Source organism: Ciona intestinalis, chromosome 4, assembly GCF_000224145.3.
Source record: "Ciona intestinalis chromosome 4, KH, whole genome shotgun sequence".
Classification (NCBI taxonomy): Eukaryota; Metazoa; Chordata; class Ascidiacea; order Phlebobranchia; family Cionidae; genus Ciona; species Ciona intestinalis.
The window spans coordinates 1,684,997-1,702,257 of record NC_020169.2 but is presented as its reverse complement, the minus strand read 5'-3'; the positions used below and the strand labels follow the sequence as shown (position 1 = coordinate 1,702,257).

Below are 17,261 nucleotides of genomic sequence, written 5' to 3'. Positions count from 1 at the left end.
GTAAACATTGGTATATATTTGCTCGATGATTTTTTTGAACAGTCCTTCCCACAAACTGGGACAATCATTTAAAATTTTACTTCTGATTTGCAAATGAAGCACAAGTAGCCTATGAACAAAGAAAAGTAAAAGATACATCTTGCGTTTTCAGCGAGTCGAGGAAACCATGTGTCTAGTTTTACCTCTCGGTGAACTATGACCACTCTTCTGTGTAAATAATCTTTCTGTTTTCTTTTTACCCGCCCGTGTTTATTTTATAAAACCCCTCTTGTTTTCGATGTTTAGTATACACGAACTTGACGTATATTCTCACGGCTCCAAGCATAGACCGTTGTTAATTGTTTAAAACACGATCGGGATATTTTAATATTATGTGCTAAAGTGTCCGATATTACCAACCAATACTAAATATATAGTACGGTTGAGGAAGATATTGTTGGGGAAGGACATCTTTTCATTCTATTTTCTTGTTTTATTTAGTAGTAAATTCAATTCAAAGAGTTATAAAACTGTGTCCCCACGACTTCCATACACTGTTGTTAATTGTTTAAAACACAATCAGGATATTATGTCCTAAAGGTGTCTCATTTTCCAGTCCGTTACAGACTTGGCTGGTGGAAAATGCTAGAGGTTGATAGTTAAATTTCAACACAACAGAAATTGTGGAAAACCTGAGACATTGTGTCTTCCCACAAAGAAATGTGTGGCAGCTAGGAGGTTTATGATATGAAGAAAACTCAATTAATTAACCACAAGCTTGTAGAAACAAGGATGTGGCTTCTGCATCTCAACATAAAAGATGGACCAGTAAATGAAAGACAAGCAAAGGAAGGAATATTGCTTCTGAGAGATTCAATATGCTTTGTCTACAAAGGATAAACACACACGATGCCAATGAAATGCTTTTATTGCATAAAATTTGTTTTAATGCCATCAAACATTTGTGGTAAATAATTACTCCTGCTTAATATTCTTGAAGTGTTGTAATTGAAACGATTGAATAGTTGCTTCCAGAACATGTTGTGGGTATATATGATCTCATCCAACGTGTGGGTAACTTGTAGTTCACTTGGGTAACGTGGGTACAAATTTTCTATCAGTGGCATTAAAATGGCACATTGCACGGCACAAATTATTAAAAATGTTGATTTCTCCTGTTTTTGTTGGAATAAGAAATAACACAATCCAGTGCCAGGTGTTCCACCACAACAGTTTAAACTGAAAGGGAATGTATGTTACATGCTTGTAATTAATTTTCCTTTTACACTAAAGCCATTACCTTGTTATGTAGGAAGTTGGAATTTTTTTCCAGCTTGGTTGTTTCACAACATCACATACCATATTCCAAAAGTTGGCAGAGATGCTTACTACGTTAATCCAAATGAAATAGTCATGTACCACATGTGGTTTGGGATATTTAGACAAAAGAATAAGCATTGTTCTGGTAACTGCCCATGATGCACATGTGCAGATAGTGTTCATTGATAAAAGAAACATATTTATTGTCCAGGTGGTGGTGCTAGAGGTGCTTCGAAAGTTAGATCCGCGAAGGCAGAGCTAATATAAACACCAACTCCAAATAAGGCGACGTTGATCAACAGTTTTCTGAAAGTAAATTTCAAATTTTAAATAGAGTTTTACAGGAATTCGTCTTAAAAAACAAACAATTAGGCTCATTCCGATTACTGGTAAAGAGAAAAAACTACCATAAAAAAACTTTTTAACACCTCTTCTTTCATTTCCCTTGAAAACTCCTCATTTTACTTATTGGGGTAATTTTTATATTAAACACCCCAAAAAGTGCCGAAGCCAAATTAATATGCTTAAAATATGCTTTATTTCGTTGAAAAACTGATGGACTGTAAAATAGACCATATTTCTTTCTTTCATAAGAAAAACGTAGTTTACTTAATGCACTGCCCGAAAATACACTTTTAAAGTCGAAAATGAAAAAGTCCGCTAGTATAGATTTTTAAAGCTGCTAACATAACCACATGACAGTTCTGGCAGTTTTTGGTAGCTGGAATTTGACTTAAATATTTAGTACACTGGTGGGAAAACATTCAAAGTAGTAACATAGTGTTATGTGAAACTATGCTATAATTTGTTCTCGCAAACTATGTGAAAAATTAAACATATTTGTCTAAAAACCATCTGAAGTTAGAACAGTTTACGCTTGACAGTAAACTCTTTTAAAATCAATCAATATGAAAAGGGGGGTCTTTAATTTAAATGCAAAAACATTGATGTAAAATGAGATAAAGGCCACAGCAGGCTTTGGAATGTATTGGTAGGAGGGTTGGAAGTTGGAACTGTTGGAAAAATTGAAACATAAGTTCACGCAAACCACATTAAATTCAATCAGCAATATCTAGGTATTTATGAATAGTGATAAACAAATCCAGGTGCCAGTGAAGAGTCTCCCCCCCTTATTTGCTAACCCCTAACCCTATAACCACTAACTACTAACCCCTATAAGCACTAACCCCCTAACCATCAACACCTAACCCCCTAACCTAGGGGTTAGTGGTTACTGGTTAGCAAATAAGGTGGGGGGGGGGAGATTCTTCACTAGCACCCAAATCCATTCATTACCGTTTTGTTGCATCGGATATCCAACTTTTCAGCGATTCCTTGAAGTTATTTGAATCTGCAGATTTACTTGCTTCCTTATTGCTGGCAAACATTGCTTAAAATATTTAGTTCTGTGTAAAAATAAAGTTTAATCGATCAAATAAATACTTTTCATGATAATGGTAGTTGACAACTGACTATATGAATCTTGTAAAATAAATAGGGCCTCAATAAAAACTCAACGGAAAACCGTATGAAACAGCTTTAAAAACAGCATGCCGCTTTCTACTTTGCTTCATAGCCACAGAATGTTCAGAAATTGCTCTTAGGATTTTGTGCATTGGCCATGTGAACGAACATAGATATCAAATTGCGGCTATATCGAAAAAGGGGACATGCATATTTTTCTGTTAAATTAACGGAAAACTGAAAAAACACACCTTGTAAGAACGTTTCTAAAACATTAATCACATGTGTTTATACTTTTTTTATTTATTTTATTTATTTATATTTTATTTTTACCATACAAAAACACATCACGACACAAAATGACATATGCGTGGTAATTTGTAATCTGGCATGAGATGTATAAAAAGAACAGCTAGTTTTAACGAAATTCGTTTTTAAAAAATGTGTTCTGTTTTATACCCCTATTGTTCCAGCTTATGAGTTTTCACGTCACTAACTGTTTGTGTTGCGAGTAAAGTTTTTTTATTATGTTTAAAACAATTAACAAAGGTCCATGGGAGTCGTGAGGATGCGTTTTATAATTCTCTGAATTTTCTTTGTTTACTACCAGATGTGACGAGAAAATAGAATGAAAGGTGACCCATCTTTCCCCATCGTATATATCGTACAGCAAACAATTTAAAAAGCACATTTACAGTGATCCCTGGGATGGAGCAATTGCCGTTAGAGTCTTGCCCAATTACACCCACAGTGGTAGTATCGACGAGCCTTGAACCCATACCATCTCGGTAAGAGGCATGCGCGCTACAAGCAACTTTGACACGCCCCTGGACTACCCGAATATGTGTGATTTGAATTGCATTATACACGTGATGGGTAACGTTTTTCCATGTCAAATTAGCAATAAAATATTCTTATGATTTTGATTTGACTGCGTGATAAATATAAATCTTTAAATGGATAAGTTACCGTATAGTATAAATTCATTATTGAAGTGTTCTTAAGTCGAAAGCCTACAAGGGATAATTTGATTTCAACAAATATAACGGACCTAACGGGTGTGTTAGTTTGCATCTTAGTAAGAAATCGCAACCATTTTTTTATTCAAAACGTTTATATTTTTCGAGATAGCGCATATATACAAGCGGGCGTGATCTTTAGGAACACTGATACGTTGGAAATAGCATAACAGAATACATGTTAAGGTATCTGATACGTTGGGAATAACATAACAGAATACAAAACAATTAGGCCTACCTAATTAATGTGTGTAGTAAGTCGAGGTTCTAAACGAAATCCGATGCGCGAACAAGTTTTAATTTCATGTTAATTAACGTCCGTACACGAAATTTAACCGCTCGGACCAAAGATATAATGAAAAACATTTTGTTTTGCGTGTGGATTGTATAGGTAACCTTGATATGTGTATTATGGACCATGACAACTATTCAACATCTCTCTGTATATAAGAGAAGACGGAAGAGTTGAAAGGTGACTCTGGCCAGCTATAGCATGTTGTATAATATAAGCACGAAATCATTTTTATTTATAATTCTGTTTAAACTTTGTAGTCTATAAATAGTTGATAGGCTGGACCCCACTTGCACTCCGAAGGGAAATATTCTAAAGCTATAAATAGCGGCGAATAATTCAGCTTTTAGAGATTTAGCGTTACAGTTTAAATGATTTCCAACTGAAAGTAAACTTAATTAATACTTTATATGCATTGATGGTTTGACTAGAAAGCTATGATTTCTAATACTTTTCTTTTAATTATAAATACGAAACTGTGTTTGTCGTTCATTATAGGATTGGAAGTTAAAAAATACAAGTAAAAACATATTGTTTGTGGAAAAATAAAAATGCATCATTTGCTCACCGGTAACGATTTTGTTTGAATAAAATATATATGCTAGGGTGGGGGTGATGACACATCCTTTTTCGTATTTTTTTGTCCAATTAAGTAGTAAACTAAAGCATTCAAAGAATTATATAACCGTATCCTCACGACTTTCATATACCGTTATTAGTGGTTTAAAACACGTTCAGGGTATATGAATAATATAGTACAAAGGGGGAAGATGGGACACTTAAGCACATATTGCCAAATATTTCCCAAATCAAAATAGATGACGGTTTTTGGGTAATACCACGAATTAGTACCATCATTCCTTAATTAATTGACACAAATTTAATAAATTAAAATAAAACACACGAGGAGTTATTTAGCGATCCGCACAACAAGTGAAATTTTACAAATTTGAAAACACACATCAGGATAAGATGGGACAGTTTAAAATCATTGTTAATTTTGATTATTAAGTGCATTTATATATAGGAATATACGTAAATAACACGGAATAATACTGTACGCTTTGAAAATTAAGTCTAAGCATTCTTTTTCTTGCTCTACTGCTATAGTTTTTAACATGTTACCTTTATACATTATATTATTGCATAACAATTGATATTTTTTAAACGACAATAGGTAATGTTCGAACATCAATGGATAAATATTGTATCCTACAAATATATATGAAATTGTAATAACAGAAAATTGATAATAACTATTAATAAAGTTTTTATTTTTGCTACAAATTGGGTAATACTATACTCTGTTTTTGGCAAAGCCACTTCTCATAAATTATCACCAAGAGCAAATGACCAAATTTATTTTCAAAATATTATATTTTTATTACATCAGTATCTTGTAGTTGAAAAACCCCTGAGGTATAAATTGCTAAATTAAAAAAAATCCTTCAAAGTTTGGCAATTAAAACATACAAAACTACAATGTGGGGAAAGATGGGACTCTAAATTGAAATATATTTACATTAGTAGTATTTTGCAACTTGTAGTTAACCGATCGAATTTAACAGGCTGTGCTAGTTTCTTTGCCATGTAAACTTCATATATATACCGTTAAACCGATATTATTTTGTTGTTTTTATCTTTAATTAAAGTCATATTGACCCTTGCCTATTTTCTTCATGCTTATATCTCAGTGTTTTTTACAAAACTATAACTAGTCGCACACGCAAACTAAAAAAAAAATTCATCGGCTTTACTATGATTTTATAAACAGTAATCAGCTTTGACGGGCGTTTCATAAAGTCATGATAATACTGTCGAATAATTCTGTAACCTTATTTTCCTGATTATCATTATTTGGGTTCTGTAAAAAGAAAAAGAAAAAAGTCTCTTCTGACAAAGTGTCCCATCTTCCCCCACCCTACTATATGTGCTAAAGATGTGCTGTCTTCCCCCACCTTACTTTATTACAGGAACCTAATTTATCTTATTACGTGACGTGAGCATCGAGGAATTTAAAACGTCGTACAATGGTTTTTATGTCAAATAATTAAATTTAATCTCTTTAATAACCCTCTCAGGAGAAGTAAGACGTAATGTGGAAAGTATACTCGGTATGGACAAAGTGCCCGATCGTTTAGAAGCCTACCTGCGTGGACAACTTGGATATACAGTACCAAGTATTTAGAGTTGCCACTTTTATTATATTTTTAATCTAAAGTTATCATAACTATCTTTTAGACGCATTCGCAGATAATTTTTCGAAAAGTTTCGACAAGTATACAATAAGATGGTTCTGGAAATATGAGGATAAATCTGGTCCTTGGAGCAGCATCGCAGAAAGTGACTTACTTAGGAATCTACTGAATCAAAGGGATTATGCTATATATTATGACATAACATGGGGCGGGTGGCTTTTTAGCTAATTTGCTAATAATATTTATATTCTACTGATAAAACCCGTTGTTTTGGTACATGAAATTGGATCGATATTATTTGATTTGTTTTACTGTAATACGAATAAAGGGAAGATTACACAAATTTTGAAAATATAAAGTTGTTCTGTATAATGGCCTTATAATAGTTCAGGCAGAGAGGAAAGAGAAACAAGGGTATTATTTTAAACTTAGCAGCTGCTGTATATGGCTTTGTCTACTAAGTATGATTGATGGATTACCAATAATGCAATGAGAAAAAAATAGAAAAAAGTGAAATAAACGCGTATAAGAAAGTACACAGAAGCTTTTACTTTATTTTCAAACTAAGCAAAGAAAATATGACTTTAAAATGAGTAATAAACCTAACCGGTCTAAATAAAGATCAGTGTACGAGTTAAACAAATTAATATGAAAAATATTTGACTATTAAAAGTTTTAAGAAACTTTTTACGGTTTTGATAGGAAAGCGAAACAAGAAAAATAAGCTTATTGGTATTGACCTTAGTGCTGACTGGTTTAAGTTTGTTTATACACACAAGACTTTCCGTGTTTTAATTGTTGATTAGAATGTCAGGTAGGATTTCCAATTCTAGCCGTGATTCCAATTCTAGTTTACACAGATATTTTATGGGAACACCAGGTATCTGATACATTGAGAATAACATAACAGAATACAAAACAATTACCTAATTAATGTAGCGAACTATTTATTGAAGAAGGCGAAGGCGTGTTCAATCAAGAAGTCGAGGTTCTAAACGAAATCCGATGCGCGAACAAGTTAATTTCATGTTAATTAAGGTCCGTACACGAAATTTAACCGCTCGGACCAAAGTTGTAATGAAAAACATTTTGATCTTCGTTTAATTTGTATAGGTAACCATGATATGTGTATTATGGACCATGGAAACTATTCAACATCCATCTGTATATAGGAGAAGACGGAAGAGTTAAAAAGATGAATTTGTTCAGGTAGCTTGCGGTCTGACTTATATAGGGCCTATTAATATAATGTTTATTGGTCCTAATTTTGAAAATGTAACAAATAAGTAGACCTTTAATGGAAGTGCGTATACTAAGTGTTATGACTGCAATCTAGTAAAGAACGTTTTTTAGCCTTGTGTGGAAATTTATCATGTGTATTGTTTTCAGTATACTATAAACTATATAATACGGTTTTAGCATTTTCAAGTTAATATAGTGGTTTTATAAATATAGTCCTAGATTGTACCGAATTATACTCTGAACAGCATGGGTTGGAAACATGCTTTAAATGGTATGAGAATGCCGTAATATTTGTAGGAACTATATCACCATAAGTTACTAATGCTGGTGACCCCCCCACAAAAATGCATACAAATAACAGATATAGTGGGGTGGGGGAAGATGGGACACCTTTAGCACAAAATATTTAAATATCCTGATCGTGTTTTAAACAATTAACAACGGTCTATGAAAGTCGCGTGGAAAAGGTTTTATAATTTTTTTTAAATGTTCTTTGTTTACTACCAAAATGTACGAGAAAATGGAATGAAAAGGTGTCCCATCTTTCCCCATCCTACTATATAATAAATAGTGTAGCCTACCTACATTTATTTTGTGTCCCGATAGTTTACTAAAATCAAAACATGTTTTCTCACAGACGATGAGAAAAAGGATATTCTCAAAATATTGCAAGAATTTGGTAACTACGTACCTGACCGTTTGGAGTCCTACGTTCGCCCACTAGTTGGATTGCCAAGACAAGGAAATCAAGGTAAATAACTGAAATTAATGATGCATTTTCTCGAATGATCACATTAAAACGTTTTTAGGACCGCTGGAGAAATATTTTTGTACTAGTTATGGAGAATACAAAATAAGATGGCGTGTTGGGAATAGTGGACCATGGAAAGGAATACAATGCTCGCGAGACCGTGACGAGCTACACGGTGTTATTTTACAAGGAAATATTTTGTTGCAATTTATATGCAATACTGATATCGATGACGAAACCAATTGTCAGATCTTATGAGCATTTTCCATAATTAAATTATACTCTGATTATTACTGTTTGAAATTCATAAGTTTCGTACCTTAAATAGTTGTTGTATACCAGATAATGCCAAACAATTACAAAATATTATATTCTAGAAATAAAATTGGTAAAATAATATCCACAGCGGAGAAAAAAAGCATGTAGCAGAAAAAGAGGAATCTAGTTTTACGATCACACAAAACATATATACCGGTATACAGATATATGTTAAATAACTCACAATATTAAGACAGTATCAGGTGCGGGAATATAGTATAACTGGATTCGCGACCAATGCTTTAATGTGTCTTCGGAAACAGGTATATAGTATAGTAGGGAAAGATGGGACACCCTTTCATTCTATTTACTCGTCCCATTTGGTGTTAAACAAAAAGCATTCAAAGAATTATAAAACTGTATCCTCATGACTTTTATAGACTGTTGTTAATTGTTTAAAACCGAATCAGGATATTTGGATAGTGTGCCAACAGATGTCCCGTCTTCCCCACCCTACTATATATTCTGATACGAAAATTCGAAACAGGTATGAGTATGACCTGATACGAAAAGAAAAATTTGAAACAATTGCCTAATTATATTGTAACAAGTTATTCACTAAAATAAAAGAGCGGGGGCTTGTTCAATGAAAGAGGCCGAGGTTCTAAACGAAATCCGATGCCCGAACAATAAGTTAATTTCATGTTAATTAACGTCCGTACATGAAATTCAACCGCTGGGACCAAAGATATAATGAAAAACATTTTGTTTTGCGTGTGGATTGTATAGGTAACCATGATATGTGTATTATAACCCATGACAACTATTCAACATCAATGCAAGAGAAAACGGAAAAGCTGGAGAGATGATTTTGACCAGGTAGTTCCTTGTACTCTGACTTGTACAAGGCTTATTAATATAATGTGTATTAGTTCGTGGTTTTAAAAATGTCACAAAAGATAAGAAGACCTTTAGAAATGTGTTTTATGACAGCTATATTTAGAGAATGACGTTGTTTAGCCTTGTGTGCAAATTTATCATATAGTAGAGTGGGGGAAGATGGGACATCTTTTATTCTATTTTCTCGTCCCATTTGGTAGTAAACAAAGAACATTCAATGTGTATTAATAACTGAATCATTTGGTTTATTTATCAGAATTTAGCAATTTCCACCCTGGTTTGGAACGATGTATTTATTAAACGGTATGAAAATGATAAAATACCTATATAGCGCTATAACAGGACTACTCTGCAGAAACTATACCACTCTGTAACTGCATTGTTGCTGTGTCTCGAGTAAAAATAGCGTCACTTGCACTATAAACAATAAACATAATATACAATATAGGTTGGGGTAAGACAAAATTATTGTCTTCTCTCCTTTGTCACATTTGTTAGTAAACCAAGAATATTCACTGAAGTACGTAACCCAAGCCCGGCGACCCAAAATGAGCGTTATTATTTGTTCAGAACACAATCAGGAAATATTGGATTTAGCTGCTAACAGTATCCTACCCTACGCCACAGTATTATATATAATGTGTCAAAGTTTACTCTGTGCCCGATAATTTACTAAAATCTTTTTTTTTCACAGTGGAAGAGTACAACAATATTATCAAAATATTCCAAGATTTTGGTAACTACGTACCTGACCGTTTGGAGGCGTATATTCGCCAATTACTTGGATTGCCAAGACGGGGAAATCAGAGTAAAGAACTATAATTAATTATTTATTTTGTCGAATGATCACAAAAAATCTTTTCAGATCCGCTTCATGCAGATTTTTGTACTCGTTACGAAGAAAATAAAGTGAGATGGCGTGTTGGAGAGTGGGAACAATGGAAAGGTATAGATCGGAAGGAAGACCTTGACGAACTACAGGGTGCTTTTTTAGAAGGACGTGCAGTATTGAAATGTGAATCCTAACATACCAATACCGATAGAAGGACAGTTGTTAGGTTGTGTAAACCAAAGTTAGTATAGAGACGTTGGTGTAAACATCCTTACCGTCAATATACGATATAAGATAATTATTACTGTTTGAAATTTATATGTTGCTCTTTCTGTACCTTGATGTTGATGTAACAAAAAGTTGCCCCCCAATTTTTAAATGATTTATTATCAGAGAAATAAAAGTAGTAACATAATATTCATAGTGAAGAATATCAGGTACATAAAGATGTAGCATAGAGAGAACGAAAGGGCTAGCATGTATATGCTTCGTACAGCTTATATGTGGATTGTATTAGAGAAATAGCGGTGGGGGTTTAAAGCAATCGAGATACTTTAATTCATATATTACTATACCCCCCAAAATAATGCGCTCTATTTATACGTATAGTGTAAGCGCCCGGTGAAGATAATATTTAGCTTTGAGCCCTACATGCGTTAAACACGTTGTGCAGAATTTCGGCTATAGAGTAATGTTATTTATTAATCTTATGTGGAAAATGCGAAAACTGGGATTGGGTTATGAATTATGAGATACAGATTTTAACGCCGACACACTACATTATGGAGTGCTATAAAGTAAGCCTACGGTATGTTTTACTTGAATACCTTATAGTACTGTGGGGTAGGATGGGACACCTTTCGCACATATCATCCAAATATCCTGATTGTGTTTTAAAGAATTAACAACGGTCTATGGAAGTCCTGAAGATATGGTTTTCTAATTTAATAAATCTTCTTTGTTTACTACCAAATCGGAGGAGAAAATAGAATGAAAAGGTGTCCCATCTTCCCCCACCCTACTATACTGGAAAATGAATCTGTTTAGAAATTTAGTATATGCTGGTGTTTGGGTACAATTGTTTTAGATATACTCGTATTGTCGTAAAAGTTGAAAGAAAATATAACCAGAAAAACCCAACACAAGAGGTTTAAATGCCTAAGACAATTTATTTGTTCGAAGTTTACGTATTCTGGGTAGAACACGCTACAATATGATGATCGAGGCATATAGGAGAACAGGTATCTGATACATCGAGATTAAAATAATATTAAAAAAACAGAACAATTATCTAATTTATGTAACGAACTATAAACCTATAAAGAAAAAAGCGAAGGCTTGTTCAATCAAGGAGTCGAGGTTCCAAACGAAATCCGATGCCCGAACAAGTTAATTTCATGTTAATTAACGTCCGAACACGGAATCCAGCCACGCTGGGCAATATATATAAAGAACGTCAACCAATCATTGAGAATAAAACGGGTTGTACCGATCGATTTGGGTTGTACCGATCGATATGAACCATAGCAACTCTGTAACTGCTATCTGTATATAAGAGAAGACGAAAGAGTTGGACAAATAGCTTTGAACGAGGTATAGCATGTATATGAAGTGAATAATATGTTTGGCCTAGGCTGAATTACATTTTGCAAATTATGTGGCACATTCTATGTAAAGTAAGATGATTTATGCTACTCTATTCGAATTAATTTAGATAGTTTGATAGAATTTAGTAATTTCAAGAAAAATCATGTGTTCATATTTTTAATATATAGTGGTGTGGGGGAAGATGGGACACCTTTAGCACATAATATCCAAACATCCTGACCATGCTTTCAACAAATAATAACGGTCTATTAGAGTCGTGAGGATATGGTTTTATATTTCGTTAAATGTTTTTTGTTAACTACCATGCGGGACGAGAAAATAGTATGAAAATGTGTCCCATCTTCCCCTATCCTACTATATCCGAATAAATGGTTTTATTTATCAGAATTTTAGCATTTTAAAGTTAACACAGTGGTTCTGTAAATACTCCTGGTTTAGAACGATGTATACTCTAAACGGTATGAACTATGCTGTAGTAAATATAGGTTCATAAGATGACTATACTGCAGAAACCATACCGCTGTGTTACTGATGATGGTAACGCCCCCTCCCCCCAATAAAAAATGCATTACTATCTGACCCAACTGCAAAAAAGCATCATTAAATAGCACCGCAAGCGATAAACAAACGTAAAATTTAATTTGTCTGTTTTCCGTTGCTATACCAACAAAAATAATTTTTACAGAACAACAGAGAAATGATGTGATCAAAATATTGCAGGAATTTGGTAACTACGTAACTGATCGTTTGGAGTCCTACATTCGCCCACTAGTTGGATTGCAAAGACAAGGGATTGAAAGTAAGGAACTTTAATTAATGATTTATTTTGTTGAATGATCACAATGAATATTTTTCAGATCCGCTGTGCACAAGTTTTTGTACTTCTTACAATGGAGACTACAGAGTGATGTGGAATGTTGGGGGTTGGGGGCCATGGAAAGGTTTTGAACGACAGGAAGATCTGGACGAACTACAGGGTGTTCTTTTACAAGTCGTGTAAATATTCTTACCTTCAATATGCGAAATAGTTTGATTATTCTTGTTTGAAATTTAAAAGTTACTCTTTTTGTAATGATCTGGTGCTACGAAAACGTAACCAACAAAAGCAGCACCCGATCTTTTTCGTAGTACCAGATTATTATTGTATAGTAGGATGGGGGAAGATGGGACACCTTTTCAATCTATTTTCTCGTACATTTTGGTAGCAAACAAAAAACATTCAAGGAATTATAAAACCTTGTCCTCGCGACTTTCATAGACCATTGTTAATTGTTTAAAATACGTTTAGGATATTTATATGTTTCGTGCTAAGGTGTCCCATCTTTCCCCACCCCACTATATTATACTAAACAAAAATCGTTCAACTATATGAACACCAGATAAGGTGAGATTCGCGGTTTTTTATACTTTTTTTGTATATACCTTAGCTGTTGTACCGAATGAGTGTTCACCAAATGATTTAAAATCTTTTAAAAAATTAATATTTAAGTGTTTTGTTTTAATCGTTTTTTGAATAATTACTCGTAGTAGCTGGAAAATTAAAAATAAAAAAAAATAAAATTGTACCTATAGGAGATTTAAATGCCTAAGACAATTTTTTGTTCGAAGTTTACGTATTCTGGGTAGAACACGCTATAATATGATGATCGAGGCATATAGGAGAACAGGTATCTGATACATCGAGAATAAAATAATAAAGTACAAAGCAGTTTTCTAATTAATGTAACGAACTATAAACCTATAAAGAAAAGAGCGAAGACTTGTTCAATCAAGGAGTCGAGGTTCTCAAAGAAATCCGATGTGCGAACAAGTTAATTTCATGTTAATTGAAGACCGAGCACGGAATCCAGCCACGCTGGGCAATAGATATAAAGAAAGCCAGCCAATCATTGAGAATAAAACGGGTTGTATTTGTGTATTGTATATAGGTAACCATGATACGTGTATATGTACCTTGGCAACTGTGTAACTGCTATCTGTATATAAGAGAAGACGGAAGAGCTGGACAGATAAATTTGAACCAGGTATAGCGTGAATAATAAATTGTTTGGACTTGGCTACATTAAATGCTACAAATTGGCATTCTATGTAAAATAAGAGAATTTTAGAAACATGACTTCAATCTAAAGACGTATTAATTGCGGTCTTGTGTGGGAATTTAACATTTTGCTCCTTTTCTATTTGAATTAATTTAGATAATGTATTGGAATTTAGTAATTTCAAGAAAAAGCAGGCTTTCGTGTTTGCAATGATGAAACGTATGACTGGTATGAGCTTTGGTTAAGAATAACTGTATAGTAGGGTGGGGAAAGACGGGACAACTTTAGTACATAAAATCCAAAGATTCTGATCGTGTTGTTAACAAATAACAACGGTCTATGGGAGTCGTGAGGATTCGGTTTTAAAATTTTTTGAATTTTCTTTGTTTACTACTAAATGCGACAAGAAAATTGATGGAAAATGTGTCCCATCTTCCTCCACCCTACTATATATATTTTATCTGCCAAGACCATTCACCTCTATCACTGTTGAAAAGTAGGATGGGGGGAAGATGGTAGATCTTTTTCTTCTTTTTCCCATTTGATAGTAAACAAAGATTATTCAAAGAATTATAAAACCGTATCCTCACGACTCTCATAGACTGTTATTAATTGTTTAAGACACGATCAGGATATTTGGATAATATGTGCTACAGATGTCCCATCTTACCCCTTAGTACTGTATATTCCCAAATAATATTATAGTTTTACCATAATAACAATATTAAATGCTTGGATACTAACTTATGTTACCGATCACTTTGTTTGTTTTTTTATTGCACCTTAAGAGACTTGATATAACAAATACAAAAGAGTTCTGTACTTTAGTTTAAAATGGGAACTTCTTCTGCTAGCATATTTATAAACAAATAAGCGTTTTGGAGCATTAAACTTCCCTTAATTGTATAGAACAAGTGAAGGATGACGTACAGAAAATAATGCAAGAATTTGGCAATCTTGTGCACGATCGCTTGAACGCGTACCTACGCCAAACACTAGGACTTCCAGTATGCGTCGACCAAAGTGAGCAGTTTGGTGTGAGACACACTAATGTGGGGAAAGACGGCTACCATGAGCACATTATACGTCATATTTTCGAATTATGATTTTAAAAATTAGCAACTCTGTTTTACAGCCGGTACGGTTATATAGTTCTGTAAATATAGTAGTCTGGGGGACGATGGGACGCCTTTCGAACATAATATCCAAATATCCTAATCGTGTTTTAAACAATTAACAGCGGTCTATGGAAGTCGTGAGCATACAGTTTATTAATTTTTTGAATGTTCTTTCTTTACTACCAAATGGGACGAGAAAATAGAATGAAAAGGTGTCCCATCTTCCCCCACCGTACAATACTATTTGTTTACTGTCAAACTCGACGATAAAAGCTAATGAAAACGAGAACCATCTTACCACAACGGACTTGCTGCATTTCGCAACATATACAATGTTCTACATTTAGATCCACTCAGTCCGGGATTTTGCACCCAGTATAGCAATGAGACTATACGATGGCACGTTGGAAACTGGTTTATGGGAATAAAACGAAGCGGACACCTTGACCAGCTACAAAGTGTTGTTCAAGAAAAGGAATATGACGTATGGTATGAAAAGACATGTTAACGTAATCATATGCGTCTTATTAACATTTCTAGAACTAGCACTTTAACATCTGATCATATAGAGTAGGGTGGGAGAAGACGGTACATATTTAGCACACAATATCCAAATATCCTGATCGTGTTTTAAACAATTCACCACGGTCTGAGTCGTAAGGATACGGTTTTATAATTCTTTGAATGTTCTTTGTTTACTACCAAATGGGACGAGAAATTAGAATGAAAAGGTGTCCCATACCCCCCCCCCGTACTATATATGTTCAAAACTTTATGTTGAAAATCACTTTTTCTCTCCTGTCACTTAAGGTATGAAGCAGTAGAAAAAGAAGAAGACGAATAAAGTGAAACGGATACAACGGAAGTAGAACATTCAAGCCATACCAAAAAAAGAACGTAATGTAAGCATGTTCACCATTACTGCAAGAACTTCATTTGTATTTTATACTTTTTATACTGTACAAATAAAAAAAATCTTAGTGGATTTAATTGAATTATATATTAATACCGTTGGCAGCGAAATGAATTTAAGGACCAACAGAGAAACAGAAATCATTCAAATTTTAAGATTTTATACAATTTTAAATGAAATGGCGACGCTTTATACAATTAGAGGTGATAGAACCAGTTGATGATTGCAAAATGATGTTACGTATACTACAAGTTATTACATTAAGAGGGCACGCACTGTTTTGGAGAAATGTTATTATTATGATTTTAGAGATAACGAATAAAAATATTTACACGTAAAACAAAAGAAGAAAGGCGTGTTCAATCAAGAAGTCGAGGTTCTTAACGAAACCCGATGCGCGAAGAATTAGTTTCTTGTTTTATAAGTAAAGACCAAGACGGATTTTCGCCACTGGAGGCGATAGAAGAAGAGGAAAGCAAATACGTTTTTGTCAGTTTGAAACCGTTGGAAATGAAAAACATATTGTTGGATGTATGAATTGTATAACCGTATGTGGTAACCATAGTATGTGTGTATGAGCCATGGCAACTATTCAACCTACACCGTATATAAGAGAAGACGGAACAGCTGGAAGAAGATTTGACCAGGTACAAAATATGAATTAGATAAGTTAACGATGGGTTGTAGTAATAGTTTTATAAGTATTTTAAAACTAAACATGAGTAAAATAAGACGTGCGTTTCGAATTAGTCTATATGAAGTATGCGATGGGGAAAGATGGGACATATTTTCATTCTATTCAGGATATTTGGATACGATGTGCTAAAGGTGCCCCGTCTCCCCCCACCCTACTATATTGTATATATTATAAGAATACGGTTGGTATTTGATGAATGTACTTGTTTGGTCTTGTATGGAAAGTTATCATGTGTTTAATATATCCGAATTGATGGTTTTATTCATCAGAAATTTAGCAATTTAAAGTTAATACAGTGGTTTTGTAAACAGTCCTGGTTGATAACGATGTATACTCTAAACGGTATGAACTTTATGCTGTAATAAATATAGGCCCATAGGATGACTATTCTGCAGAAACCATACCGCTATGTTACTGATGGTGGTCACTCCCATCAAAAACAATAATATTAAATGCATTACTTATTGACCCAAATACAAAAAATGCCCCATCACCCACCGCAAGCTATAAACAAACGTTATATTTAATGGGCAACGTTTTCTTTGTGTCGAAATAATTTACTAGAAAAAAATATTTTTCACGCAACAACAGAAAAATGATGTGATCAAAATATCACCATGTTACAGATGCT

The 17,261-nt window shown here is 33.8% G+C and overlaps 3 protein-coding genes and 1 long non-coding RNA gene across 6 annotated transcripts in view; 3 read left to right on the top strand and 1 right to left on the bottom strand.

Moving 5' to 3' along the window:
• LOC100184218 overlaps nt 1–2,726 on the bottom strand; it is a 10,004-nt gene extending 7,278 nt beyond the window's left edge. For both annotated transcript variants that reach the window (XR_717212.3, XR_003395837.1), the window contains exons 1-3: nt 2,596–2,726; nt 1,280–1,605; nt 302–1,218 (exon numbers count right to left, since the gene is read on the bottom strand). This is a non-coding gene — a long non-coding RNA (uncharacterized LOC100184218). The remainder of the gene's footprint in view (nt 1–301; nt 1,219–1,279; nt 1,606–2,595) is intronic.
• A 1,759-nt stretch (nt 2,727–4,485) lies between these two features.
• LOC100186597 lies at nt 4,486–6,627 on the top strand. The gene is made up of 3 exons (XM_009859983.3): nt 4,486–4,644; nt 6,156–6,254; nt 6,316–6,627. Exons 1-3 carry the CDS (start codon nt 4,626–4,628, stop codon nt 6,498–6,500), a joined length of 303 nt encoding a protein of 100 aa, XP_009858285.1. The 5' UTR covers nt 4,486–4,625; the 3' UTR covers nt 6,501–6,627.
• Nucleotides 6,628–7,659: 1,032 nt separating this feature from the next.
• LOC104265600 overlaps nt 7,660–17,261 on the top strand; it is a 10,198-nt gene continuing 596 nt past the window's right edge. Inside the window, exons 1-3 of one of the 2 annotated variants that reach the window (XM_002124194.4) lie at nt 7,660–7,785; nt 8,152–8,265; nt 8,324–8,338. In XM_002124194.4, the coding sequence (XP_002124230.2) occupies nt 7,761–7,785; nt 8,152–8,265; nt 8,324–8,338 (154 nt within the window). In that variant the 5' untranslated portion in view covers nt 7,660–7,760. Of the gene's footprint in view, nt 7,786–8,151; nt 8,266–8,323; nt 8,339–16,837; nt 16,973–17,261 lie in introns of those variants that run through there. The other variant, XM_009859982.2, reaches the window with a different exon arrangement.
• Nucleotides 13,998–15,905, top strand: LOC104265599. Its single transcript, XM_009859981.3, has 4 exons — nt 13,998–14,130; nt 14,812–14,925; nt 15,368–15,509; nt 15,831–15,905. The coding sequence occupies exons 1-4, from the start codon at nt 14,112–14,114 to the stop codon at nt 15,862–15,864; spliced, it is 309 nt and encodes a 102-aa protein (XP_009858283.1). The 5' UTR covers nt 13,998–14,111; the 3' UTR covers nt 15,865–15,905.